Source organism: Hippopotamus amphibius, chromosome 16, assembly GCF_030028045.1.
Source record: "Hippopotamus amphibius kiboko isolate mHipAmp2 chromosome 16, mHipAmp2.hap2, whole genome shotgun sequence".
In the NCBI taxonomy this organism is placed as follows: domain Eukaryota; kingdom Metazoa; phylum Chordata; class Mammalia; order Artiodactyla; family Hippopotamidae; genus Hippopotamus; species Hippopotamus amphibius.
Window position 1 is genome coordinate 51960158 of NC_080201.1, and position 26344 is coordinate 51986501.

The window sequence follows — 26344 nt, forward strand, 5'->3', positions numbered from 1 at the left end:
CTTCCAAAGAACGGCCTCCGAAGAGACTCCCGAGACAGCCACGTCCCGATTGGCAAGAAGCGCGTGAGGGGGCGCGACCTTCACTGATTGGTCCGTAGCCCCGGGCGCCGCAAAAGGAGGAGGGCTTGCAGGGGGTGGGCGGAGTTTTTCTGCTGAGGCGGGAACCCAAGTGTCGTTTTTGATTGGCAAAAGCTGGGTCCAGGAGCGAGGCTTACTCTAATTGGCCACGCTACAAGGTTTCCGCGCAGGGATTGGCTTGTAGAAAGACAAAGGCGGGACCAGGAGAGGAAGTTTTTGTGGTCGGCGCTCAGCAACGTAGCAGGGTTCACTTGCGGCAGCAGAGACCCTGTCGGTGAGTATTCTTGGGCGCAGGGGGCCGTGGGAGCCTGGCGGGCGGAGCGCCTGGCGCCCGGGCCTTCCCGCGCCTCGTGTGGGGGAACTATTTTCCTGCTGCGCGAGGCCAGGGCCCCGCAAACTGGTTCCCTCTTGCAGTAACTGGCTCTTACATCCGGGCTTTATCTCCTGAACCGCCCCTTTGAGTGCGTGGGCCAGTGGGAATCGCCACCTAGGACGCTCCGCCTACTGAGCCGCGTAGAGCATCCTGGGACGCGTAGTAAACCTCTCGAGATTTCCCTCACCACGCGGGGAGGAGAAGTGGTGTGCTGCGTTTGCTTTGTTTTCCGACCTGTGCTTCCCTCTTCCCTCGTGTCTGCCTTACTTGACTTCCTCTTGGAAGGAAGATCCCTCAGCAGCCCGCGTTGGGACAAAGGATTTGCAGAAACCCAGAGCTGAGTGGAACTTTTTCATTCTTTCAGCAACTCACTCCATGGCAGTTCCTGAGACCCGTCCCAACCACACTATTTATATCAACAATCTCAACGAGAAGATCAAGAAGGATGGTGAGTTCTGGGGATAGTTCGGACTCCAGGCTGTCCCACACGAGCCGGCCCCCTCTTCTGTCCCCAGCATCCATCTCTTTTTCTCAGCCTTGTTCAGTCAGACAGAGTTAACCCCTCGGCCTTTGCACACGCTGCTACCTCGCCTTTAACACTTCCTCAGTTCATCTTACGCTCTGCCCGTTAACCTGGTCACTGTTGCTCATCCTTCAAGGTTTCAGCTCACAAGACCCCTCCTCCAGGAAGCCTTCCCTCTCCCCTTTCTGCCCATGTGCCTGCCTCTGACTTCCCGTAACCCTGGACATCCCCCTTCAAGCCCTGATCGTTCTGGGCTGTCATGGGTTGTCTCTTTCCTGGCCTGTGAGCTCCAGGAGGGTAAGAACTGCAACTGTCTTGGTCACTGTCGAGTCCTCAGTGATTAGCCCACAGTGAAAATGTTTCATTTCAAAAGCAAAATGAAGTGAATAGTGATGATGGCTAACGCTCTGTACCAGGTGCTGATGTATAAATCTTGGTTACGTTTTAACTTTCACAGCAACCCAGAAGGAAGGACCTGTTGTTCCTATTTCTCGGATTAGGAAACTGAGACTCCGGGGTGATATGATTTGCCCAAGGTCACACAGCACAGAAAAGTGGTTGAGGCCACCGGTATGGAACTCTGCTTAAGAACTCAATTTTTGACATCAGGCTTAGTTTTCTATTTTCTTGAGCATGTTATCACTTTTATTGAAACTCATTTTTTATATAAGAAAACTGAGCAAAATCGTAATATCTTTGTGTAGATGTTGTGGGAATTATATTAGTTAAACATCCGTACAGGGACTTCCTAGGTGGCGCAGTAGTTAAGAATTTGCCTGCCAATGCAGGGGACATGGGTTTGAGCCCTGCTCAGGGAAGATCCCACATGCCGCGGAGCAACTAAGCCTGTGAGCCACAACTATTGAGCCTGTGCTCTAGAGCCCGTGAGCCACAACTGTTGAGCCCATGTGCTGCAACTACTGAAGCCCACGTGCCTAGAGCCTGTGCTCCGCAACAAGAGAAGCCACAGCAATGAGGAGCCTGTGCACCACAATGAAGAGTAACCCCTCTCATTGCAACTAGAGAAAGCCCATGTGCAGCAACAAAGACCCAGTGCAACCAATAAACAAATAAAAATAAATAAATAAAAAAAAACCAAACTTCTATACAGCAGCTTTTTATGGTGTCTGGCAGTTAATAAGGGTCAGATAGTGTTAGCTCTTCCTATTCCCTCAAGAAAATTGTTAGGAGAACCAGAGGAGCTTGCTGGGCTTAAGTTTGGAATTACAGGTAAAGTTGCCATTGAAGGTAATAAAACAAGCTATGCAGATCCCTCATATACTTTTAGAGTGTTGTGCCCAGCCAGTGCTTTGTGGAGCTGGGGACACACTGGTGACAGAGACAGTCCTGGTCCTGGCTTCAAGGAACCACAGTCCAGTAGGGCTGACAGACCTCCTACTGGACAGTGGTATCCCTAGTAGCTAAGGCCATGACTGGGGAAGCACAGGCAGAGTAGTCAGGGCTGGGATTGGACACGGAGAAAGAGCTATTTGTTCAGTTTTATAGAAAAGGAGACATTTTGGGAAGCCTACCAGGTAGAGGAAGCAGTATTGATGTTATAATGAGAGTTCCCAACCTGGAACAGCACGTGCAGATGTCCAGTGAGCAGTGTACTCTGGCTCATGGCACCTTGGGGGCTGGGTGAGGTGTTGGACTTCCTCCTGAGGGCTTTGGGGAGCCAGGCAAGGGGTGCAGTTAATTGTGAAAGATCTTTCCAGTTGTGGAGGGTGAACGTGAGTGGGCAAGAAGGGAGACTGGGGAGAGGTTCGCAGTCCTGTGGAATGACTAAGGCCCAAACTGGGTTCATGGGGATGGGGGCTGGAAACCAAACCCAGAAATGTCATCAGAATTTTTGGCTATTTGCTTCCATCTTTATATCCCCCACCCCGCTTTTCTGTTGTACTGTCTCTTTGACCAGGTACCTTTTTGCATAAGATGAGCACTCTTTCCTTTTCTGGCTGTCAGGTGTGGTAGTTTGCTAGTGAGGTATGGTGGTACTGGGTTCAAATGGACTTGGGGCCTGGTTGTGGTGCCGGCTCTGCAGGGTCTTTCCAGCACCCTTGGGACACTCCTGGGCCAGTGACAGATCCTCTGAGAGCTTCTATCCATGTTAGTAAAATTGGGACAGTTAGAATTGCTGCTTCATGGAGTAGTTGGAAGAGTTTAGTGAACTTATTCCCATAAATCATTCAGTGGTATCTTTATTCATGCAAATGTTTTTAGAGGTTTGTGTGCTGGCAGTGGTACTGCTCATGGTGACATTGTGATAAACAAATAGGACAGGCTTGTAGCTCTTCAGAAGGAGAGCTAAACAACAAGTAAACAAACCTGATGTCAGGAGGTGGGAAATGCCATGAAGGAAAAGCAAATAGAGTCCCAGGAGTAGGGGGAGAGTGACGTGAGGGGGCACTTATTTAGACAGGGTGGTCAGGGAAGGCCTTGGGTGGCAACATTTCTGCTGAGCCCTGTGTGACTGGAAGGAAGCAGCCATGCACACATCAGGAGAAAGGTCCTTCTAGTAGAGGGAGCAGCCAGTGCAAAGGTCCTCAGGCAGAGTTGCTGTGATGGGCCTGAGGAAGGGCTGGGAGGCCAGTGTGGCTGGAGCTGTAGGAGTGAAGGTGGAGCGTGGGGAGAGAAGTCAGCCAGGGCCACATCAGAGGGGCTTGTGTCGAGGTGCTGGAGACAATGAGAAGAGCTCACATTTACTAGGTGCCCTGTGTATGTGTGACTCACATTCCTTGTGCAACAACGTTGTGGGGTAGGTATTCTTACTGTTGACCTCTTACAGAGGAGCGCATGTGACCACTTGAGTGGTTCTAGGCTGCTGCTGATATTGCTTGGTACTCTGTCAGTGGGTCGATGGTTTCCCATCTAGGCTGTGTTTCCTCTGAAAAGGGGAGCCTGAGCCCCAGGACATGATACCAAGGCTTCCGGTCACCTATAGGTCTTTCCTCTCCTCACCACAGAGCTGAAGAAGTCCCTGTATGCGATCTTCTCCCAGTTTGGCCAGATCTTGGATATCCTGGTATCACGAAGCCTGAAGATGAGGGGCCAGGCCTTTGTCATCTTCAAGGAGGTCAGCAGCGCCACCAATGCCCTGCGCTCCATGCAGGGTTTCCCCTTCTACGACAAGCCCATGGTGAGCAGTGGGGTGGAGGGGTGTGCGTAAATGCCGGGCAAAGTGCTACTGCAGGCTGGATGGGTCTGGGCTTCCTGTTGCCTGTAGTCCAGACTGTTAAGGATGGGAGTTTCTCCTCCTGGTCCTCAGCATCCGCTGTTCATTGTACTGGGGCTGTGGGGACGCACAGTGATCAAGGGAAGCCCCAATTCTGCCCTCTCAGCCCCACAGCGCTGTTGGAGAGATAACGCCTGCCTCCAGACGGTGACGTCCCGGAGGGGTCAGGGCTGGGACGGGACAACTGCACAGAGCCAGGGGAGCTTAGGGGAGGCCTCTCACCCAGTCTGGGAGTTCGCAGGGAAGCCTTTCTGGCATATTTAAGACTTGGAGGAGAGTAGCTGGAGGAGGAGAAGGAGAAAGACAGTAGACCAAGGCCCGGAGGTAACCAAGAGCGTGTGTAATTGAGGGAGTCACAATTCATTTGGCTGGAGTGAGGGTGGAAGGTGGTGGGGAGGGCATGGTCTGGAGAGCATGTCAGAAGTCAGGCGGAGGAGCTGGAGTTGGTCCTGAAAGTGGACTTCATTCCAAGGGAGCTGGGGAGCCATGGAAGGGTTTAGGGAGATGCCTGTGGCTGTTGGGTAGAGTGGGTGAAGAGGGAGATGGGGTTCCGTTGTGAAAGTGAGGCTGGGTCAGGCGCCCAGGTGGTGGGGGTTGGGCCGGGACCAGGGCAGGGGCCATGGGATGGGAGGAAGTGGGTTACAGGTGTTTAATAGGTCACATGGGTGGCCATGGGGATTGCTGTCCAGGAGGTGAGGAGTGGCTTAAAGTCCCTGCCCTAAACTAGAATTCCTGCCATGTCAGTCAGTCCATTGTCCCTCCATCCGTTTTCGAGTTTCACCTGATTGGGATATGCCTCCCTGAACCAGTTCCCTTGGGGAGGTGACAGCAAGTGTCAGTGCCTGCAGGTCGCAGGCAGGTCACTTCGTGTGGAAGACATTGGCCCCGGCGCGGCGGGGCTGCCTGGAGCCCTCACCTTGTGGAGCAGGCCTCTCTGACTCCTGCCTCTCGTTGCCTCTGGGTATGCGAGGCCACAGCTGCCACATCTTCTGTTGCTTTTCTGGAGCAGCTGGGAATTCACTTTTGAGGGCTAAAAACCATGGATCTTTTTGTGTGGACCCTCCTCCCCTGCTCTTCTCTGAAATCATCGCTTGGACCATAGGAAGCACTGAGCCACTGTGAATTCTGTCAGGGAGTCCAGTCAACTCTACCTTCAAAACCTCCACAGGGGGAAAAAAGAAAACAAAAAAACCCCCAAACAAACAAAAACCCTCCACTGGTTCTTCTCACTCCTCCCCTGCCACCACCTGGTCCCAGCCTCCACCCTTCTCCCTGTTTCGACCCCTGCTCCTCACAGGCCGCTCTTCATGCCAGCGGCTACGGTGCTTCGTGGGAGTCACAAGTGAGAGCTCGTCACTCCCCTGCTCATAACACCCCACGGCTCCCAGCTTTCTCAGGAAAAGACAGGGTCCCCAAGGTTCCCTGTTGGCTCTGTGACCTTGTCTCCTCCCCACTCATCTGCGCTGGCCTCCTTGCTGTTCCTTGAACACACCCTGCACTCCTGAGCTCTTTGGTGCTGTTCCGTTGCTAGAATGCTCTGTTCCCTAGATGTCTGCATGGCTCCTTCCCTCCCTCTGTCTCTACACCAGCGTTATCTCTGAGGTCTTTCCTGGCCACACTGTGAGAATTTCAGTTCTTCTCAACTCTTCACGTCCCCTTCTCCAGTTCACTTTTTAATTTCTAGCATATCTTCCCCAGCGAACAAACTCCACGAGGGCAGGGATTTTTGTGCAATTCGCTCATTGCTGTATCCCCAGAGCAAATATAGTTGCTTCCTTCATAAACCACTGAATGAATGCAATTTAGCCTGGAGGCTCAGTTCTCTTCTTGCGCGATGGAAGCCCCCCTGCTCCCGTCCTGACCTCGTTTCCTTCCTTCCTTCCTTCTGCCTCGGGCCTGATGCTCGGGGCTGTCCCATCTTCCCTTCAAAATCCCAGCAACCACTGCCTGAGCGCTTGCTGAGTGCCAGGCACTGCTCGGAATACTTGAACTCATAGTCCTCAGGACCGTCCTTTGAAGTGGAAAATACCTCAATCCCGATTTGACAGATGAGGACGTTGGGGCCATGGGATTTCTGTGACGTTACTCACCAAGCTTCTGGCAAGGTCTGATTTTGCATCCAGGCGGTTTCGCTCCGCAGTCCAGTCTCCTTCACCCTCTGCTCTCTGTTTGGCAGCGTATCCAATATGCCAAGACCGACTCAGATATCATTGCCAAGATGAAGGGCACATTCGTGGAGCGGGACCGCAAGCGGGAGAAGAGGAAGCCCAAGAGCCAGGAGACCCCAGCTGCCAAGAAAGCCGTGCAGGGTGGGGCGGCCGCCCCTGTGGTGGGCACTGTCCAGGGGCCTGTACCGGTAAGCCAGGACCCAGAGATGTGGCCCTCTCACCAGCAGCTCTCTCCTCAGCCACGTGGGCTGGCTTGGGGGTGAGGTGGGGAGGAGTCTCCCTTTGTGGATTCAGGACCTACCCCAGCACCCTCACCCCCCCTTTCCATTTTTCTCAGATTGTGTCCCTGTCTCTAGAGGGGTTGAGCACGTGGTTGATGGTGTCTCCACTTGGAAATGTCTATGCCTGCCTGCCTGTTTCTCAGGATTTTTTCTTCTCTGTCTCAGTCTCTCATTTTCTCTCTCTTCTTGATCTAGATTTTGCTGTCTGTGTCTTCTAAGTCAGTGTCTGTGTAGAAAATCCAGAGGAAACTACTAATTAACTGTTAGGATTAAAAAGAATTTAACTTAACAAGGTCACCAGATATAAGGTCAGTATGGAAGAAGTCAGTTTTATTTGTATATGTTAGCAACAAACAAGTAGACTTCAAATTGAAAAATAGCTCTAAGGAGTAAATTCAATAGAAAGTGTGCAGGGCCACCCACTGAAATGATAGAACGTGGCTGAGAGAAATTGGAGATGATCTCGGCAACTGGATAGGAAGACTCACTGCTATTAAGATGTCAGTTCTCTGCAAATTGGTTTAAGATTCAACACAATTCCAATCAAAATCCCAACAGGAACTTGTGGGGACAGACTGTGTGTAAATGTCTGGAAAGGCAAAGCTGGGGGCCTGCTATATAGTAATCAAGATAGTATGGTATTGGCATAAAGGTAGGAAGATGGACCCGTGGGGCAGAATAGAGTCTAGAAACATCCACACGTGTATGTGGACACTCCATGTATGATCAGGGTACCACTGCAGTCCAGTGGTGAAAGGGCTTTTTCCCCTCGTAAATGATACTGGACCAGTTGGATATCTGTAAGAGGAAAAGTTAGCCCCACCTTAACTATGTATGAGTTAATTTGAGGTGAATCATAGACCCGAATGTGACAGCTACAACAATAAAGGTATTCTAGAAGAAAACAGGAAAATGTCTTTATGACCTCGGTGAGGGCATGAAGAGTAGAAACATCCTGTTTTCTAAACAGGATACAGAAAGCACAAAGTATTAAAGAAAAGATGGATGAATTGGACGCGCTCAGGTCTCCGAACCTCCACATCGGCTTTTCTGATGGGTTGCACTCTTATTTGTCTTGTGTCAGTGATGGTGTCCAGGTTACCATCAGCTTCCCACCCTCACTCTCTCTGTTCTCCTGTGCCCAGCTTTCTGTCCACCTTTGACTCTTCAGACATGATTCCAGCTTCTGTCTCCCCCGGGTGCACGTGCTCTTTGCCTTCAGCTGTCTCCCTTCCCCTTGCCGCCACCCCCTCGCACTTTATGCATCTGCCCTGACCATCGCCGTCCACCTCTGCCTTCCACTAACTGTTCTCTGGGTCTGTTTCTTTTTCCATGAAGTTTATTTTTAAAAGCAGGAGTACAGCATGCTGCTAATAGTGTTTATTTCCACCCCTTTTAGTTGATAATTTTTTATTTTTTTCCTAGTCTTTTTTCCTATTCATATGTATATAAACAATGTTAGGCCATTGTGGGCCCCCCCCCTTTTTTTTTTGGCCACACCATGCAGCATGCGGGATCTTAGTTCCCCAACCAGAGATGGAACCTGTGCCCCCTGCAGTGGAAGCACGGAGTCCTAACCACTGGACTGCCGGTGAATTCCCCTGACCAATTTTTATGTGTTAAAAAAAATTTTCTTTAACTCTTTCTGATTTAACGTCCCCTGTGATCTTAGGTCTGTTTTGCTCCATCCATCCCTCTCTGAGTGCCTTTTTTGCCTTTTCCAAGTCTGGATCTTTCTCCCTGTCTCTCTCACACCCTGGGTTTCCTGTAACGACCTTTTCTCCTCTCTGCTTCCTACTGACCCTGAAAGCACCTCCTCCTGCCTGCCCGCACCCCTCTCAGCCCTGCCCCCCTCTCGCCGCAGGGCATGCCGCCGATGACTCAGGCGCCCCGCATCATGCACCACATGCCGGGCCAGCCTCCCTACATGCCCCCCCCGGGCATGATCCCGCCTCCGGGCCTCGCGCCTGGCCAGATCCCACCAGGGGCCATGCCGCCACAGCAGCTTATGCCAGGGCAGATGCCGCCTGCCCAGCCTGTAAGTGTCTGGTCCTCCTGGGATCTCGTGTAGTCAGAAGACGGGAGTGGCGAGGGGCCGGTGGGGGCACTGTTTTAGGTTGGGTGGTCTGGGCGGGCCTCCCTGGGAAGGTGCTATTGGAGGATGAGGATGTAGCAGTGGTGTCAGACCCTGGGACAGAGGAATTGGTGTGTTTGTTGGAGCAGCTTTGAAAGGTCAGGGTGAGACTGGAGCAGGGGTGGGCTGCACCTAGTTTCCTTCAGTGAACTTCTGCTGAGCACCTGCTTATGGGTACAGCAGTGTGGCTTACAGCCTAGCGGGGGCAAGGCGGGGTAGACAGGTAACAACACAGGGTATGTCAGGTGAAGGACTAAAACGAATTCAAGCGGGGGGTGGGGGGAGTGGGCAGGGGCGGGAGAGCAGGAGGGCCGTGGATCCCCAACCAGACTCAGGGGCTCCCGTCGCTCTCCTGCAGCTTTCAGAAAATCCACCAAATCACATCTTGTTCCTCACCAACCTGCCGGAAGAGACCAACGAGCTCATGCTTTCCATGCTTTTCAACCAGTAAGTGGGGCCTGTGGCTGAGCGGGGGCTGAGGGTGATGGCCAGGAGGTGGCACCACGGGGACAGGCCTCACAATTGTGCTGGCGGAGTCCCGACCGAGCCTGCTTAGGCTGTACAGGCGGGACAATGACTAGAGGCTGAAAGGTGGAGGCTGAGGCTGGGCCCCTAGCAGGGAGGGTGTGGAGGGCAGCAGTAGCCGTGGCGGGTGGGCCCTCCTCTGCCTTCATGGGGGTGGGGCAGGGGTCCAGGCTTTGGGCCTAATTTTTGCAGCATCTAAATTGAACAAAGGCAAGGTGCAAGTCAAACAGCAGTGAGATGTCACTGAACACTGGCTAGACTGGTAGGAGTCAGCCTGTTCAGACTGCAAGTCTGGGAGGTGGAGATGCTTGACCCCTCGTGCCCTGCAGATGGGATGGAGACCACTACGGCCGTTGCATCGGGTCACTGTCCACTGTTCAGTCATGCTTACCTGGTGGCTCTGCTTCCCACTGTGTGTCCTACAGAAATTCTAACTTGAGGCCCAAGGGGCTGTGGCTAGGGCATTCCTCATAGTGTGGCAGGAGGCTGGAGGCAGCCTGGGAGAAGGGAGAGGTCAAGTGCAGATGCTTGCCATGGCGTACCACGTCTCAGAGGGAACAGGAAGACCAGCATGCACGGTTCTTTATGCTAGTGCCGAGGAGAAATTTTGAGAAACTGAATAAAACAAAAATAATACTATCCGTTCACATACCACATCCACAGAACAGTGCATATTTCCTAAGGATACTGATGGAAAAAAGGATACCCAGTAAACATATGGATGGTTGCCTGATGGGGAAGGAAGTAAGGAATGAAAGAGGGAAATGAAAGAAACAGTGGATAATAAAAGTCAGGATATTGATTATTTCTGGAGCGGTTATTTCTATGATTTCTGTGATTGGGGGAGGACATGGGGAGGGGGCAGTGCTCTCTTTCTTGATCTAGGTTATGGTTGTGTGGGTGTTCATGTTAACATTTTTCTTTAAATGATATGTTTCCATTGTGCACACTTTTTTATATTAGGGTTTGTCAGCCTAGCATCATGGGCATTTTAGACCGGATAATCCTTTGTTATCGGGGCTGCCCTGTGCATTGTGGAAAGTTTAGCAACATTCCTGGCCCCTACCCACCAGACGCCAGAATGTTAGAGGGAAGTGCTGAGTCTGGATCCCTGAGGTCTCTGCCTCTCTCTCAGGTTCCCTGGCTTCAAGGAGGTCCGGCTGGTCCCAGGGCGGCACGACATCGCCTTCGTGGAGTTTGACAATGAAGTGCAGGCAGGGGCCGCGCGTGACGCCCTGCAGGGTTTCAAGATCACCCAGAACAATGCCATGAAGATCTCCTTTGCCAAGAAGTAGCACCCTTTTCCCATACCTGTCCCTGCCCCCTGTTCTGCACCCCACCCCCACCCCCAGCCTGGCTCAGCCCCCTGAAGGTAAGTCCCCCTCGGGGGCCTCCTTGGAGCCATGTGTGAGTGAATGGTCGCCACACAGCATTGTACCCAGAGTCTGTCCCCAGACATTGCACCTGGAGCTGTTAGGCTTGAATTAAAGTGGTTTTTTGAGGTTTGTTTTTTCACAACCCTTTGTTGTTTTTATTTTTTTGTCTTCTGTGTTTCCCTTCCCTGCACATCAGAATATTCTGAGTATTTGGGCCTCTCAGCGTGTTGGAGATTGCAACCTTGGGAAAATCCAGAATAGCGTAGTAACATGGTCCAAACTTAAGTCATTTTTGCTGCTTTGGCAGATTTCTGTTTTGTCTCAATCAGCATTCAGAGCAGGGAATTAAAACCCAGGCTGCCAGGTGCAGTTGGGCAGGTTCTGTACTGCGCAAGGATGCCACTTTTAATGGCACATCATTCACTTTGTAGATTTATATGTTGATTCCAATAATTTTCTAACATGGTAGAGTGTTAGGAAAGAAGTTTGGTTTTTCTCCACCTTTTTCTAGACAAAAATGCTTTCTCTCACAGCAAGAGTCCCACAGAAACCACTCTAGGTACTTCAGGAAGAAAGGGAAGGGAATTGGATATTTATGAAATTATTGGAAGGATGGTAGGAATGGCAACCTGTGTTGGAGACATTTGAGTTCAAGTTTGCAGCCCCCCGACTGAGCTGCAATCTCTAGAGTTCAGGAAGATATCACTGCTGCTGCTGGGAGTGCCTAAACTTCACAGATGGGAAGCTAGTGACCAGACGCCGGTGCCAGGAGTGTGGCCACTTCACACACAGCTGTTCTCCCCTGCTGGCCAGATGCCAGCCAGGAGCCTTGGGCAGGTGGCTGAACCAGCCTCCCCTCCAGTGCCCCAGCTGCAGGGGAGGCTGGGAAATGTGGTTCCTGGCTGGACAGCCACGTACCCAGCTATAGCTGTGGCTTAGAAGAGGAGATTGAATGGGGAACCTTCCTTAGCCGCCTGTCACACACCTGACCTGGCAATTTTTGAATTGACTAAAAAAAAAAAATATGTATGTATATATATTGCTTAAAACCCTTTCTCACACCATATAGATGGGAAAATGAGATCACTTGCCAGAAGTAGAAAATGAACCACAAAAGTAAACACAATAGACAGAGTGTTAAATTCTCCCTGGATATTTTTGTCCTGCCAAGGCTGATACCCAGCCTTCTCCTGCTCCTCTCCCTCCGTTGAAAAGGAACATCAGTGTTTGAGGTGTTTGAACATCAGTGTTTGTGGCACCAAACGATGTGAAACATTAGAAGGGGAAGGTGATTGCTGTCTTCCCTAAACGGCACAGAGTTATTGCAGACAGTTCGTGGGAACGGGGTCTGTGGCCCGTGGGTCCTGGTTTCTGCTGTCCTCCTGGTTGGGGGGCACTCCCTGGCTGTTTCCTCCATAGGCAGTCGATGTCCGCACTCTGAGCTTCATGTTCTTCCTGTGCAAATAGGACTCTCTATATGAATACTGTGGTGTCCCCCTGCCGCCCCACCAGGCACTTAGCAGGCACTCAATAAATACAGCAAATAACTTGCCGAGTACCTATTACACTCTGAGTTCTTGGCATAGGTTATGGAGTGGTGAATGGAATAGACAAGCTAATTTCAAATGCTGGGTTCTGATAGAAGCAGATCTGACATAATGGGGTGATGGGTCGGTGGAGCTGGGGAGCCGTAGCTGGAGGGATCGAGGGAAGCCCCTCTGAGGAGGTGACATTTGAGTAGAGCTGTTTGGTGCTCTCATGGTACCTGGTGCTGGGTGTTGGGTGGGTGGAGACGGCTTAGGCCCACTCTTTGCCCCCTGATGATTTCTTCCCCACCCCAAGTGTCTGTGTCCACCCTCTTTCCCCCAAAACGCAAGTTTGGACTTGAGGGCAGAGGTGAGGATACCTGAGGAAAGAGCTGGGACTTCAGGCGTGTGGATCTCTATTTGAAGTTTTAGAAATGAGACTTGAGTTCAAATCTTCTACCACTTTCTCATTCTGATCTTGGGCAGCTGACTGAGCTCCAAGTTCAGTAGTGATGGGTGTGGGCCTGGAGCCAGATCTAGCCCCTCCACTGCCCAACTCTGTAACCTTGGACAAATTCCTTAAGGCTCTGTGCTTCCGTTTCTACATAAAATGGGGTTATGATAGTCCCTCTTCAGGATGGTGCAGAGTATACATTTGAGTTAATAAAAATATGCATGGTGAATGCTGTATAAATAACTACTAGTTTTTATTTCTGTTTCAGATGGGAAAGGTGAGGACCCAGGAGGAGATAGAGCTTAGCCCAGGTCACCCAGATAGGAAGTGGTTTATGAGGATAAATAGTGATCATGGTAGAGCATTGCCTAGCCTAAGGCCCAACATATAATATTCACTCCGTACTTGGGAACTGGGGCTATTCCTGGCAATCAAAGGGCTGCCTTGTTCTGCTGCCCCTCAGCACAGGAAATTCCAAGGTGTTTTTTCCATACTGGCTCCTCTGGTTCTGTCCCTGGTGGGGGGAGAGGAGAGGGGCCTAGGTCCCCAAGCCAAGTCAAAAAAGATGGAATTGAATACCTTAACTTGCCTGTCTTAAACCCCCTCTCTATTGAGGGGGTGGCTGTTATTTGGAGTGGCTTGGGCTGCCTTGGGCCTATCTGGGTATTTCCTTGTGCTGGCAACCCTCACCCTTTCCTTGAAATGGTTTTGGCTGGGTTGCAGCCTCTAGGTGGTGTGGGCGAAATTTGGGACTGGTTTAAGGCGGGGACAAGACCCAGAACACAGGTTTCCTTGTGCTGCTGGAGAGGGAGGGCAGGAGGAAACTGGAGACCCCGCTCCTCCCTTAGTGACTCTTTTGCTCAGAGTCCATGATGGCTTGGTCCTTGGTGTTTCTCGGTGTCGTCTTGCTGTCTGCCTTCCCAGGTCCTAGTGTCGGGGGCCGCCCGATGCCCAGGCTGGCTGAGCGGAAGCTGTGTGCTGATGAGGAATGCAGCCGTAAGACTGGGGGGTGTTGGGGGCTTGAATTGCTAGCCTGTGTGGAGGGTGTTGTTACTCCCTTCTGTTCCTTCCCCAGACCCCATCTCCATGGCCGTGGCCCTCCAGGACTACGTGGCCCCTGACTGCCGTTTCCTGACCATATACCAGGGCCAGGTCGTATATGTCTTCTCCAAGCTGAAGGGCCGAGGGCGGCTCTTCTGGGGAGGCAGCGTGAGTCTTGGGAGAACAGAGGAGGAAAGGGTAGGGGGGCTTGGGTGGGAGTGCACCCTAAGTTTTCACCTAAAGGGAAGATTCGAGGGAGTGAACTGAAATATAGTCTTGGAGGGGAGGCTATTGTGATCTACTTCACTTTGTTTAGCAATTATTAGGGCATCTGCTATCATCCCAAACTGTTCTAGACACTGGAGGTACAATAAATAACGACCCCTTTTATTCTAATGGAAGGAGACAAGCCATCAAAAATATCGGCAAGTATGTGCTGCTTTGAGGATTAATATAAAGTGATGGGGTGGTCAGGGAGGACTTTAGAGCACGTGACTTTAAACTGAGTTTGGAATGACAAGGATGGAGCCAGCCAAGTCGAGATCAGGGAGAAGAGAGTGCAAAGATCTTCAGCAGCAATGAGCTTGCCATCTTCCCAGACCCTGGCTTTTAACTCCTCTTCCCCAGGTTCAGGGAGATTACTATGGAGACGTAGCTGCTCGCCTGGGCTATTTCCCCAGTAGCATTGTACGCGAAGACCAGACCCTGAAACCTGGCAAAATCGACGTGAGGACAGATGTGAGTGTCTTGGGGACTGGCAGGGACCTGGAGGGAGGACCCTTGAGCAAAAATGCTCCCACCCTTGACTCCCCGGCAGCCTAGCTGTATGCTCAGGAACAAATTCCCTGCCTTTTCTTACCTGAAAAACGAGGAGCGATTTCTAAATCCTAGTCCGATTGAGAGGTGCAAAGAGTAGAGGGCTCTAGGCTAATTTGCATAGCACTGGTGCAGCCAAACCTGGCGCCTGTGGCTGCAGCATTTGCTAAAACCACTAGATCCTTTGTGGTGTGACCACTGGTTTTCTCCCCATTGTTCCCCCTTTCTTTTTTTCAGAAATGGGATTTTTACTGCCAGTGAGCTCAGTCTACTGCTGTCTCTGCTGTTGTTTCTCCCCGGCTTTATGCAAATACATCAGCCAAGTGCAAACTATGGGTCTCTGTGGTCTTTGTGGTGGGGATCTTAGAAAGGAAATGTTTCCCCAGGGTTTCTGAATCTAGCCAATCAACCCACTGACTGTGGTAAGGTCAGTGGTTGCTAGGCAGATTTTCGCGGACTAAAAGCTCTTTGCTTCAAGCTGGGTTATCAGAGGTGGGCTCCTAAGCTTAAATAATACAAACAAATGAGAAGATGGACTAACAAGACAGCCAAATTGGGGGATTATAGTGATCTCTCTAGACTAATAAGAGAACTATTGAACTATTGGGAATGAGCCGATTGGACCATGAGGAAGCCATAAATCACAGAGCAAAGGTTTTCTAGGTTTTCTTGGAAGATTATCCGCAAAGGGAGGAAGGAAGTTAATTTGTGCGTACCATCCGTTTTCATCCTTCCTTGCCTTTGAGATCAGTACTACCTAGCCCAAGATCGGCTCCTCTTGCAGGCTCTTTCTGTCAATCCTACCCCTGCCCACTTATTTGCATCCATATTTCCGCCCCCAAGTGCGCTCCTACCCAATCTGGTATCTCGACTCTGCCCCCGGACTCCTGACCAAATCCGTGTCTCTGCTCGGCGAAGCATCTCTGGCACCACCAATCGCTAGTCTTGGTCCCGCCCCTTTAGGCGCTACCCCTCTCTCACCACCAATCTGCGCCTTTGTCCCGCCCCCTGCCCTAGGAGTCCGCCAATCCCTGTCTTGGGGAAGCATAGCCTGGTATCCTGCAGCATTAGCGGGTCGCGCCGGAGTGGGGGGTGGAGGCGGAAGTGGCGGCGCCGGGCCCGGGGAGTAGGAAGGAGCCGGGGCTGCGGCCCGAGTGGAGCGGCTGCCAGCCGAGGAGCAGGCGCGGCCGCGTCGCCATATTGCGGCCCTAAGCGGCCGCGACCGAGTCATGGCTGAGACCTACGGTGAGGGTGGTGGGCGGAACCTGGGGTCTTGGGTCTGGGTCCGGGAAGGATGCGGCCTGTGGGTATGGGGCGGGGCTTTGTATATCAGGGGGCGGGGTCTGGTATTATGGGGCAGGGCCTAGTGGATGCTGGGAGGGGCTTAGTGGGTCTGAGGCTGAGCCTAATCAATTTGGGCGGAGCCTGAGGGTCTGGTGTGTGGGCGACATAGATCTGGAGAGGGATTTGAGGGAAACAGTCACGATGGATCTTGGTAGCCCTTAAGGGAAAAGTTGAGCCTTCCTGTGTATAGGTGGAGTGGATGGGGCGGGGCTGACTGAATGGCCAGGTTTCAAACTTGATGGGCTGGGGGGACCCTGAAGGGATGCTCTCGACCCTGGGATTACTCTGGGAGAGGTCTGGAATGCGGTTTGGGGTGAGTTGTCCTTTAACTAGGGAGTGGGGCTAGTGGCAAGAGGTGGGTCTTAAGCTTGAGAATAGGGGTAGGGCCTTGGGCTGAGGGAGGTAAGGAGGAACTGAGAATTGGAAAGTCCAGATGGATGGATGGATAGGAAGTGGGAGAACAGGGTGTGGTAAAAGGAACACTGGTTTAGGAGTCAGAAGGAGCTGCATTCATTCAACAAATAGGGAAAAGCAGAGGGAACCATGCAAAGACCCTGAGGTAGGAACCAGTTTGTCATCTTCAAGGAGTAGACTGAAAGCCAGAGGCTGGAGTAGAGTGAACGAATCAGAAAGTGTTGGGAGGGGAAGTTGTGGGGGGCAAGGGCAAGGTTGTACTCCTTGATAAAATGGTTTTCAAGAGGCTTTAGCAATGTAATAGCTAAGATCTTGGACTCTGGAGCCAGTTAGCATGGGTTTGAATCCTAGTTCTACCTTGCAGCAGGATCTTGGGCAAGTCAGTTAACCGTTCTGGCCTCAGTTTCCTCATCTGGAAAATGGGAATAATTATTAGTATACCTTCCTCATAGAGTTCTCCTGAGGATTGAGTTGTTGATGTAAGTAAAGACCTTTAGAACTGTGCCTGGTATGTGGTAAGCACTATGTAAGAATTATCCGTTATAGTTGTTACCTACTATTCTGTATCTGCCTGTCTGTTTCTCTCCCCATAATTGTGATGTTCTTTGGTTTCCATCTTTTCATGTCTCTCTTTCTCTCTGCATGGGTTTCCTTGAATTTGGCTCCATCTGCTCAGACTTCCTCTTCAAATTCCTGGTGATTGGCAGCGCAGGAACGGGCAAATCATGTCTCCTTCATCAGTTCATTGAGAATAAGTGTGAGTTTCTGGGAGTAGTCCTGGGAGCACTAAACTGTGTGCAAGGGCATGGTGTGGGCACGTAGGCAGCTGTCAGAGTGGGCAGGGGCTGGGCTGGCCATAGGTACAACTCCAGTGCTGGCTGCCGGGTCCTTACCTTTGCTGGGTCCTCCTTGAGCCTCAGTCATCCCAGCAATGCATATGGGTTTGTACAGGCTGAGGAGGACAAGGAATCCTCTGAGCCCCCACACTGCCTCTTTCCTCCCTCCCACTCCCAGTCAAACAGGACTCCAACCACACAATCGGCGTGGAGTTTGGATCTCGGGTGGTCAACGTGGGTGGGAAGACCGTGAAACTACAGATTTGGGACACAGCCGGCCAGGAGCGGTTTCGGTAGGTGGGCTGGGCTCCCAGGGAGAGAGTGTGGGAGAGAGGAGAGGTGATAGGAGGGCGAGAAGTGTGCAGAGTTACCAGGAAACAGGATCAAGGAGACACTGAGAGGGCAGGCAAGGTAGAGGGAGAGAGAGAGAAAGAGAGTGTGATGCGCAGGTCCATGTAGTCAAATAAAGAAGGCGTCTTGGAGAGAGGACAGCAGAGACAATGAGAAAGAGAGATTGAGAAGGAAGCATAAGGAAGAGTGAGAGGGCCAGGGAGGGACAGAAGACCCTAACGAGACTCTGTGGGATAGACGCATGCGGCTGGAGGGATGGAGACTTGTCCCCAGGGAGAAACAAGTCCTGGAGAGAAGGATGCTTGGGGTGGGACTAGGGGTGAGAGTGATAGAGAATGACTGAAAGAGAAAAGGAAACTTGAAAGAGAGATACAAACATTCAGGAAGGGAGAGAGAGAGAGAGACTGAGAGAGAAGAGAAAGAGAAGGGAGATAAAGAAACTCAAAGAGAAACAGTGGTGAGAGACAGAGAGAGACAGGGAGAGTGGGGCAAGGGTGGCCAGAGAAATGGAGAAATGGATGTTTTGCGGGGAGAGGGCAATGTGTAGGGTGCAGCACATAGTATATCCTCAGGAAATGTGTGTGGAAAAGGATAAACACTGGAAACCCTGAGTCTGAGAAATAGACAGCAGGGAGAGAGAAATAAGGGAATCCAGTCCATGCGGAAGCATGGTCCCTGGGCAGCAATGAGTAGCCGCTGAGTTAATATTCATGTGTGAGTTCTGTGTGTGAGGTTCACAGAAATAGAGACAGAGAGAGGATGGAGGGGAGACAGGTATACAAAGTGCGCTGGGCTGGCAGGAAGTGCTCCATAAAGGCTTGTGGCGTGATTGTGTGAGTTCTACAGGGACCCAGCCTGGTGACACAGGGAGAAGCAGACAGTCGGCCACTCTGGGAAGGGGGCCTCCCCCAAACAGAGCAGGAGAAGGCCAAGCAGATGTAGTTGCGTAGTGCTTGGTGAGGACTGGGCCAGGGGGGGATGACAGAAAATGTTGAATGAAAGAATGAATGGGAAAGTGTGAGGATGACAGAGCCAGAGCAACAGAGACAGAGGGAAATAGAGAATTAAAGATACACACACATACAGGAGACAGAGAGAAAGACACAGACCAGTGAAGAAGTGCAGAAAGACAGAGACGCAGAGAGAGTCAAAGGTAGGGAGAGGGAATTCGCTGGCAGTCCAGTGGTTAGGACTAAGCGGTTTCACTACCAGGGCCTGGGTTCAATTCCTGGCTGGGGAACTAAGATCCTGCTAGCCGTGCAGTGTGGCCAGAAAATAAATAAAACATAAAAATTAAAAGAAAAAAAATAGAAAAAGGTAGGGAGAGACTGAGACAGAGGCAGGCAGCTAAGTGAGGTAGAGATTGAGGGAAACGGAGAGAACATGAGTGGGAGAAACTGTAGTGAGGCCAGACCAGGCTTAGAAGGAGGGGCCAGCAGTGAAGGGGGGCCTCCGAACCACCAGTCTCTCTCCGCAGAGGGGGGCAGTCTTGGGGCAGACCCCAGCCTCGGGGGTGACTGGGTCCCCCTGGCCCCACAGGTCGGTGACACGGAGTTACTACCGAGGGGCAGCTGGAGCCCTGCTGGTATACGACATCACCAGGTGGGTGCACGGAGCGGGCAGGGTGGGGCCAGGGCTGCTCCTCTCCTGCGCCTGCCTCCCTCCTGGTTCCCTTCTCCACAGCCGGGAGACGTACAACTCACTGGCCGCCTGGCTGACGGATGCCCGCACCCTGGCCAGCCCCAATATCGTAGTCATTCTCTGTGGCAACAAGAAGGACCTGGATCCGGAGCGTGAGGTCACTTTCCTGGAGGCCTCCCGCTTTGCCCAGGAGAACGGTGAGGGCTGTGGGCCCGTGGGGGTGGGGGAGCAGCAGAGGAATGGGGGCAGTTCAGGGGGCCTGTGGGCCTCCTGGCTCTCTGTGGCTCTGCCCAGCAGGGGAATGTGGAGATATAGAGGTCTGGGTTCAAATCTGTGTTACCACATGCGAGCTGTATGACCACTCTGGTCCTCAGTTTCCTCATCTGGAAAGCTGGGATCATGTTTCTGCTTCATATAGTGCGTGATGGTTAAGGGAGGTGGTCCGTAGGGAGCTGTCGGCACTGCCTGGCTGGATGGCTGCTTGATTAACGTTGGCTGCTAAGAAAGTTTCGACCACCATGGGGAGGCAGCACAGGGTATTGGCATAAGGTGGAAATTGCAAACTCTGATGGCCCTAGGGGACAGGCACATTTTGTAAATAAGGAATAGGGGACAGGGTAGACCCCAGGTTAGCAGGCACTGGCATTAGGGGAGTGGACAAGACAGCCACATCGAAAGATACGCAAGTATACTATCATCAGAAAGACCACAAATAACAAATGTTGGTGAGGGTGTAGAGGAAAGGGAACCCTCGAACACTGTTGGTGGGAATGTAAAGTGGTGCAGCCACTGTGGAAAACAGTATGGAGGTTTCTCAGAAAACTAAAATTGAACTACCATATGACGCAGCAATCCCACTCCTGGATATATATCCAAAAGAAACAAAGACACTGATTTGAAAAGATACATGCACCCCAACGTTCATAGCAGCACTATTTACAATAGTCAAGACATGAAAGCAACCTAAGTGTCCATCAACTGATGAATGGATAAGGAAGATGTGGTACATGCATATAATGGAATGCTACTTAGCCATAAAAAAGAATGAAATAATGCCATTTGCAGCAACATGGATGGACTTGGAGGGTATTATGCTAAGTGAAATAAGTCAGACAGAGAAAGACAAATACTGTTTGGTATCACTTTATATGTGGAATCTAAAAAATAAAACAAATGTGAATATAACAACAACAACAAAAGGTACGCAGGTCTAAGCTCATTTGAAAACACTGTGTTGGCCAAAATCTGCTGGCTTAGGGTCTGTCCATGTTCCTCCAGTTTATAACCTGCAGCTTTAGAGGATTTGCCATCAGAAAGATGTGGGTTTGAATCCTGGTTCTTACTGTGAGGCCTTGTCACATGGCTGACGGGTGGACTATGGTGGGCCTATGCTATATGGTGGGCACATAGTGATGAAGACAGCCCTGGGCCCAGCTCTCATGGCCTCTCAGTCCGGGGGGCAGGGGGCAGGACCATTTCCAGACAGTGACAGCCCCAGAGAAGTCAGGGCTGGGAAGGAGGAGGCACAGAGGTCTGTGGGAGCCCAGGGGAGGCACCTGACTCATCCTGGGAGGTCAGGAGGACTTCCTGGAGGAGGAGATGTGAGCTGAGCTCTGAAAGAAGAGCTCACTGGGTACCTGGGGAAGGGAGTAATCGTGGCAGGAACAGCATGTACGGAGGCCCGAGGTGAAGGCAGAGGTGGAATGTTTGAGGAACAGAATGAGAGGCAGCAGGCTTGAGTCCGAGTGGAGGATGGGGACTGAGTGAGGCCCTGACCTTCCGAGTGTCGTCCCCCCAGAGCTAATGTTCCTGGAAACTAGTGCTCTCACGGGTGAGAACGTGGAGGAGGCTTTCCTGAAGTGTGCCCGCACCATTCTGAACAAGATCGACTCAGGTGAGGCCCCCAACTACCTGGAGTGGGAGTGGAAGGCAGGGCCCAGAGGTCTCCAAGGGACCAGTCCTGACCTCTCCCCTCCCCCCAGGTGAGCTTGACCCCGAGAGGATGGGCTCTGGCATTCAATACGGTGATGCCTCCCTTCGCCAGCTGCGGCAGCCTCGGAGTGCCCAGGCCGTGGCCCCTCAGCCCTGTGGCTGCTGAGACCTGCGGAGCCAGGTGGGATACTTGGGACTTGGGGGCTGCAGGGCTGGTCTCCCGGCAAAGGGAAGCACGGAACAGAGACAGACACACCGCAAAGGACAGATGACGAGAGAAACAGAGTGAGGAAGAAAGACGCAGGAACACTTGAGTTAAAGGGGCCACCTTCCCTGCCACAGGAAATCTGCCCATCCTTCCCGTCCCACTGCCAGCTCTCTGCCCTGGACTTCTGACCCTCCCATTCAGAATTCATCAAATGTTTGTTGAGTGCCTGCCCTGTGCCAGGCCCTCTTCACAGCACTGGGGATATAGGGGTGGGGAAAACAGGCAAACATCCCTGCCTTCGAGGGGGAGTCAGACAGTAAACAAGATACACAAGCAAATTGCATAGTAGCTAGGGAGATAAGAGGTATGGAGGGTGGGGAGGTGGAGGCGTGGAGTGCTAAACAGGATGTTGAGGGGAGGCCTCACTGAGAAGGTGACATTTGAGCAAAGACCTGAAGGAGGTGAGGGAGGAGGTCATGTGGGAGCCTGGGGGAAGAGTGTCCTAAGCAGAGAGAACAGCCAGTGCAAAGCCCTGAGGTAGGGTCCTGCCTCCCCTGGGTGAGGAAGTCCAAGGAGGCCAGCGTGGCTGGAGTGGAGTGTGTGGAGTGTGTGTGTCTGGGGGGGGGGGGGGTGTGGGAGGGCAGGAGATGAGGTTGGGATGGGGGGAAGCAGATGAGTTAGGGCCTTGTGGGCCACAGGGAGGACTCTGGCTTATATGCTGGGTGGGATGGGAGCCATAGGAGGGCTCCAGGCAGAGAAGGGACAGGATCTGATTCAGGTGTTCACAGGGCCCCTCTGGCTGCATATAGAGGGGACACTGCAGGGGGCAGGGGTGGTTGCCTGGAGACCAGTGAGGAGGCTACGGCAAAGTCAAGGTGAGAGGCAAAGTCAAGGTGAGAGAGGAGGGTGGACAGGACCAGGGTGGGGGTGGAGGAGGGGTTGAGAAGTGAGTAGGTTTGTATCCTCCCTGATCTCTGTCTCCAGGCTTGAACCCTCTTGATGTAGTCACTGGGTCTTCCTGAAGCACAAATCTGATTCCTTCCCTCTCTTTTCTGGTAACCTCCTCCCCCTCCTCCAGGAAGCCTTGCTTGTTCCCCTGTGCTTGGTCCAAAGTCCTTAACAGGCTTGAAAGGTCCCACAGGGTTTGGTCCCGTCCCCACCTCTCTGCGGGTGTGTATGTCTTGACAGTTCTCGTCTCTGTGCTTCATGCCCACCCCACCCCGCACCCCACAGCCACTGGCAGCTCCAGGAGGGCCGTGGAGCAAAGTGGTTAGACTTTGCATATATGTACTTTGAGAGCTGAGCCAACATCATTTCCTGATGAATGGATATGGAATTTGAGAGCGAGGAGTCAAGGATGAGCTCTTCGGGCAGGGCTTGTTTCCTTCCAAGCTTGCATCTGTTGTTTCTGTCCTCCCTTGCTGGCACCAACTCCCATTCATCACCAGGTCTCTGCTAAAATGCCTCTTCTAGCAGGGAACCTTCATCAGCTTCCCAAATGGGGGTCACTCCCTTCAGATGGGCAGTCTCACAACTGCCCCCTCTCTCTTTTTTTTTTTTTTTCTTTAAACAACTGCTGAGGTTCTCAAGTATTTTTTTTTTTTTTATAAATTTATTTATTGGCTGTGTTAGGTCTCTGTTGCTGCACTCGGGCTTTCTCTAGTTGCGGTGAGTGGGGGCTACTCTTTGTTGTGGTACATGGGCTTCTCATTGTGGTGTCTTCTCTTGTTGCAGAGCACGGGCTCGAGGTGCGCAGCTTCAGTAGTTGTAGCACGTGGGCTCAATAGTTGTGGCTCGCTTGCTCCATAGTTGTGGCACACAGGCTTAGTAGCTCCACGGCATGTGGGATCTTCCTGGACCAGGGCTCGAACCATGTCCCCTGTGTTGGCAGGTGGATTCTTAACTACTGTGCCACAAGGGAAGCCCCTGCCCCTCCTTTCTAAAGCACTCAACTCTATCCCCTTGATCATTATTACCTGTATGGTGTTTGTCTTCCACATCTGAGAAGGTGGTAGATCACAGACTCCAGAGCCAGGCTGCCTGTGTTTATACTCCGACTCTGTCACTTTGTAGCTCTGGGCAAATTATTTAGCCTCTCTGGGCCTTGGTTTCCTCATCTGTAAATGAGGCTAATGATAATACCTACCTCATGTGAGTGCTGAGAAGATTAAGTTAATTCATGTAAAGTGCTTAGAACAGGGCCTGACAGTAAACTAAGACTTGATAAACGAGGGTTGTTTTATCATTTTTCTTCTTCTTATCCATTTTAAAGACTCTGGGCTGTGTAGAATCAGATAGATGTGTATTCTTCACCTCAGAGCTTAGTTCTGAGTCTGTTTCAGGGTTTTCCCTCGGTGAATCAAATGTAATAAGACTGCATTTTCAAACTTTGTTGATTGCAGTCTACAGGAGGAAATACACTTTATGAGTTGATCCAATACAGTCACACACGTATAAAACTAAAACACGTTTTCTTCATACTAATATTCTTTTTCTTAAAATTGAGGCGAAACTCGTGTGACATAAATTTAGCCATTTTTTAAAGCTCTTTATTGGAGTATACTTGCTTCACACTGGTGTGCCAGTTTCTGCTGTACAGCAAAGTGAATCAGCTGTATTTATACATATATCCCCATATCCCCTCCCTCCCGCGACTCCTTCCCACCCTCCCTATCCCAGCCCTCTAAGTCAGTTTAGCCATTTTAAAGTGTACAATTCAGTGGCATTTGGTACATTCACAAGGTTATGCAACCACCACCTCTGTCTAGTTTCAAAACATTTTCATCACCCTGAAAGGAAACCCCATACCCATTAAGCATTCATTCTCCATTTCCCCCAGCTTCTGGCCCCCGTTCATCTGCTTTCTGTCTCTATGGACCAACATTATTATTACATATGAAGTGCTCCAAAAATTTCTTTCCTTCTTTCTTTTTTAATGAGTTAACATTTTAATTTTTATGATATTTTCTATTTTATTCCATTTCAATAAACAATTGCTCAAGGCTCACCAAACTGATTTCCCAACCCACTAATGCAGTTGTGCACATTGGAATCACCTGGAGAGGTTTAAAAGATACCGATGCCTGTGCCTTACCCCAGAAAGTCTTTTTTTTTTAAATTAATTAATTAATTTATTGGCTGCATTGGGTCTTTGTTGCTGCACGCAGGCTTTCTCTAGTTGCGGAGAGCGGGGGCTACTCTTTGTTGTGGTGCACAGGCATCTCATTGTGGTGACTTCTCTTGTTGCGGAGCAGGGGCTCTAGGTGCGCGGGCTTCAGTAGTTGTGCCACACAGCCTTGGGAGTTGTGGGTTGCGGGCTCTAGCACAAAGGCTCAGTAGTTGTGGCGCCCTGGTTTAGTTGCTCCGTGGCATGTGGGATCTTCCTGGTCCAGGGATTGAACTCATGTCCCCTGCATTGGCAGGTGGATTCTTAACCACTGCACCACCAGGGGAAGTCCTACCCCAGAGCTTCTGAAGTGATTTGGGGGTTTCTAGAAGCTCCCGGGTAATGCTATCTGCAGATAACTACAAAACAGGAACTGATAATCCAATGTGTTTCCTCACTTTGGAAAACACGAGAATGAGACCTAGAGCCTGGGTGATCCAGGGACACAGAGGAACACAGAGGGGCAAAGGTGGGGACACAAAATGTAGACATTGAGATGCCTCTCTACAGACTCAAGGAGGCGGCTCTCTGAGGCAAATAAATAGGGAGACGCATGTGCTCTCAGAGCTAGAGCCCCAAAGTACCTGCAGACAAGAAATAGAAAGTCAGATAATGTAGAAACTTTGGGAGAAAGAGAAGAGTGTGGACAAACCGGCACAGATAGGCAGGCAGGAATATACCCAGAAATGAGACAGAGACACCAGCTGACAGACCCAGCACCCCTCCAGTTCACCACACACTTTTCTTTCAGCTCACCTGTTCTTCAGGACCAGCCCTGTCTTTCCGGCTGGGGCCCAGACCCAGGCCCTGGGAGGCTGAGCCCCTCACCTGACCTGGCCCCGGAGAAGCTGCCCCGCCACCTGTTCCCCTTCCCTGGCCTGGTGGGGCCTGGCTGAGGGGCAAGACTGAGCCACGGGGGAAGGGGGAATCCATACCTGCTGCTGCTTCCTCTGTCTTGGCTAACCCCTGTTCCCCCTGAACCCCTAACCGTACTCAAAGAGTTCCCAAAGCCGGAGACCAGGGCCATGTGGCTTCAGCTCCCCTGGCCCTGCCATTGCGAGTATGTTATTTATTACCTGGAGGCCTGTCTCGTCCCCACCCCACCCCCATAAAGCATTGTTTACACCTGTGTCAGAAGCCTCCATCATTTTGGGGCGGTGGGGAGGGAGGGGAGGCAGAAGAGGTCACTGGCTGTGTTTGGGGGCCATGTTTTGGGGTTGGACATGGTATGGCGGTCCACCATGATTCCACGGCTCAGGTGTCTGTTGTGGAAGGAGTTTGCCCACATACGTAACATTAATATCCCTCTGTGATGGGTGTGATGGGATCTGTAGGAAAGTGTGCTGCTTGTGTGTGTGACACTGTTGCTTGTGACTACTCTGTGTCCTTGGTGATTGCGTCTGTGAGGCTGCCGTTGTTTGGGACACCGAGGCTAGGAAATGAGAATTCAGGCCTGTGGGTGAGCCCTGGGTCTGGGCCCGGTGGGTCATAGCTATGCGTGTCTGATGCCGGCAAGTCTGAGGCAGTGTCTCTTTGGTGTGTGACTGTGTGTGCCCCTGAGGTCCGGGTGTGTTTTGGTGTGAATTTCACTCCTTTGATAACACTTGTGTGTGACCATGAACCCTGTGTGTACCCCTGAAGACTGCTTTTGTGCCACCCTGACTCCTGTGCATGTTTGAGATCAGTGTGTTACCACCTATGCCCAGGTGAACCGCTGACACCCGCACGTGCTCTGCCAGGGACAGGTTCAGCCCACTGAGAACACTCCCAATTGCTGTCTCATCTCCTGGTTGGCCTTAAACTATCCTCACAGGAGGCCTGAGTCCCTGCTTAGACCGGGTGTTGGTGGAGAGGCGGGGCATTTAAAGGACCTCATCTGCATAGTCCTCCCAGGTCAGGTCGTTCAAATGACTCGAGGCTGT

The 26344-nt window shown here is 51.6% G+C and overlaps 3 protein-coding genes across 5 annotated transcripts; all 3 read left to right on the forward strand.

Moving 5' to 3' along the window:
* The first annotated feature begins 233 nt into the window (after positions 1-233).
* SNRPA (small nuclear ribonucleoprotein polypeptide A) lies at positions 234-10830 on the forward strand. 2 transcript variants are annotated; one of them, XM_057713044.1, is made up of 7 exons: positions 234-352; positions 816-899; positions 3941-4113; positions 6386-6565; positions 8523-8696; positions 9151-9239; positions 10453-10830. In XM_057713044.1, exons 2-7 carry the CDS (start codon positions 827-829, stop codon positions 10610-10612), a joined length of 849 nt encoding a protein of 282 aa, XP_057569027.1. In that variant the 5' UTR covers positions 234-352; positions 816-826; the 3' UTR covers positions 10613-10830. The 2 variants fall into 2 exon arrangements, with proteins under 2 accessions (XP_057569027.1, XP_057569028.1); XM_057713045.1 differs by lacking the exon at positions 234-352 and having other exon boundaries at positions 691-899; positions 3941-4050.
* Positions 10831-12204: 1374 nt separating this feature from the next.
* Positions 12205-14848, forward strand: MIA (MIA SH3 domain containing). Its single transcript, XM_057712880.1, has 4 exons — positions 12205-13669; positions 13749-13882; positions 14342-14452; positions 14768-14848. Exons 1-4 carry the CDS (start codon positions 13543-13545, stop codon positions 14789-14791), a joined length of 396 nt encoding a protein of 131 aa, XP_057568863.1. The 5' UTR covers positions 12205-13542; the 3' UTR covers positions 14792-14848.
* Positions 14849-15517: 669 nt separating this feature from the next.
* Positions 15518-25553, forward strand: RAB4B (RAB4B, member RAS oncogene family). Of its 2 annotated transcripts, XM_057712879.1 has the most exons (8): positions 15518-15775; positions 16965-17045; positions 17303-17417; positions 19015-19077; positions 19159-19313; positions 20915-21010; positions 21099-21229; positions 25174-25553. In XM_057712879.1, exons 1-7 carry the CDS (start codon positions 15760-15762, stop codon positions 21212-21214), a joined length of 642 nt encoding a protein of 213 aa, XP_057568862.1. In that variant the 5' UTR covers positions 15518-15759; the 3' UTR covers positions 21215-21229; positions 25174-25553. The 2 variants fall into 2 exon arrangements, with proteins under 2 accessions (XP_057568862.1, XP_057568861.1); XM_057712878.1 differs by having other exon boundaries at positions 15584-15775; positions 19015-19313.
* The last annotated feature ends 791 nt before the right edge of the window (positions 25554-26344 follow it).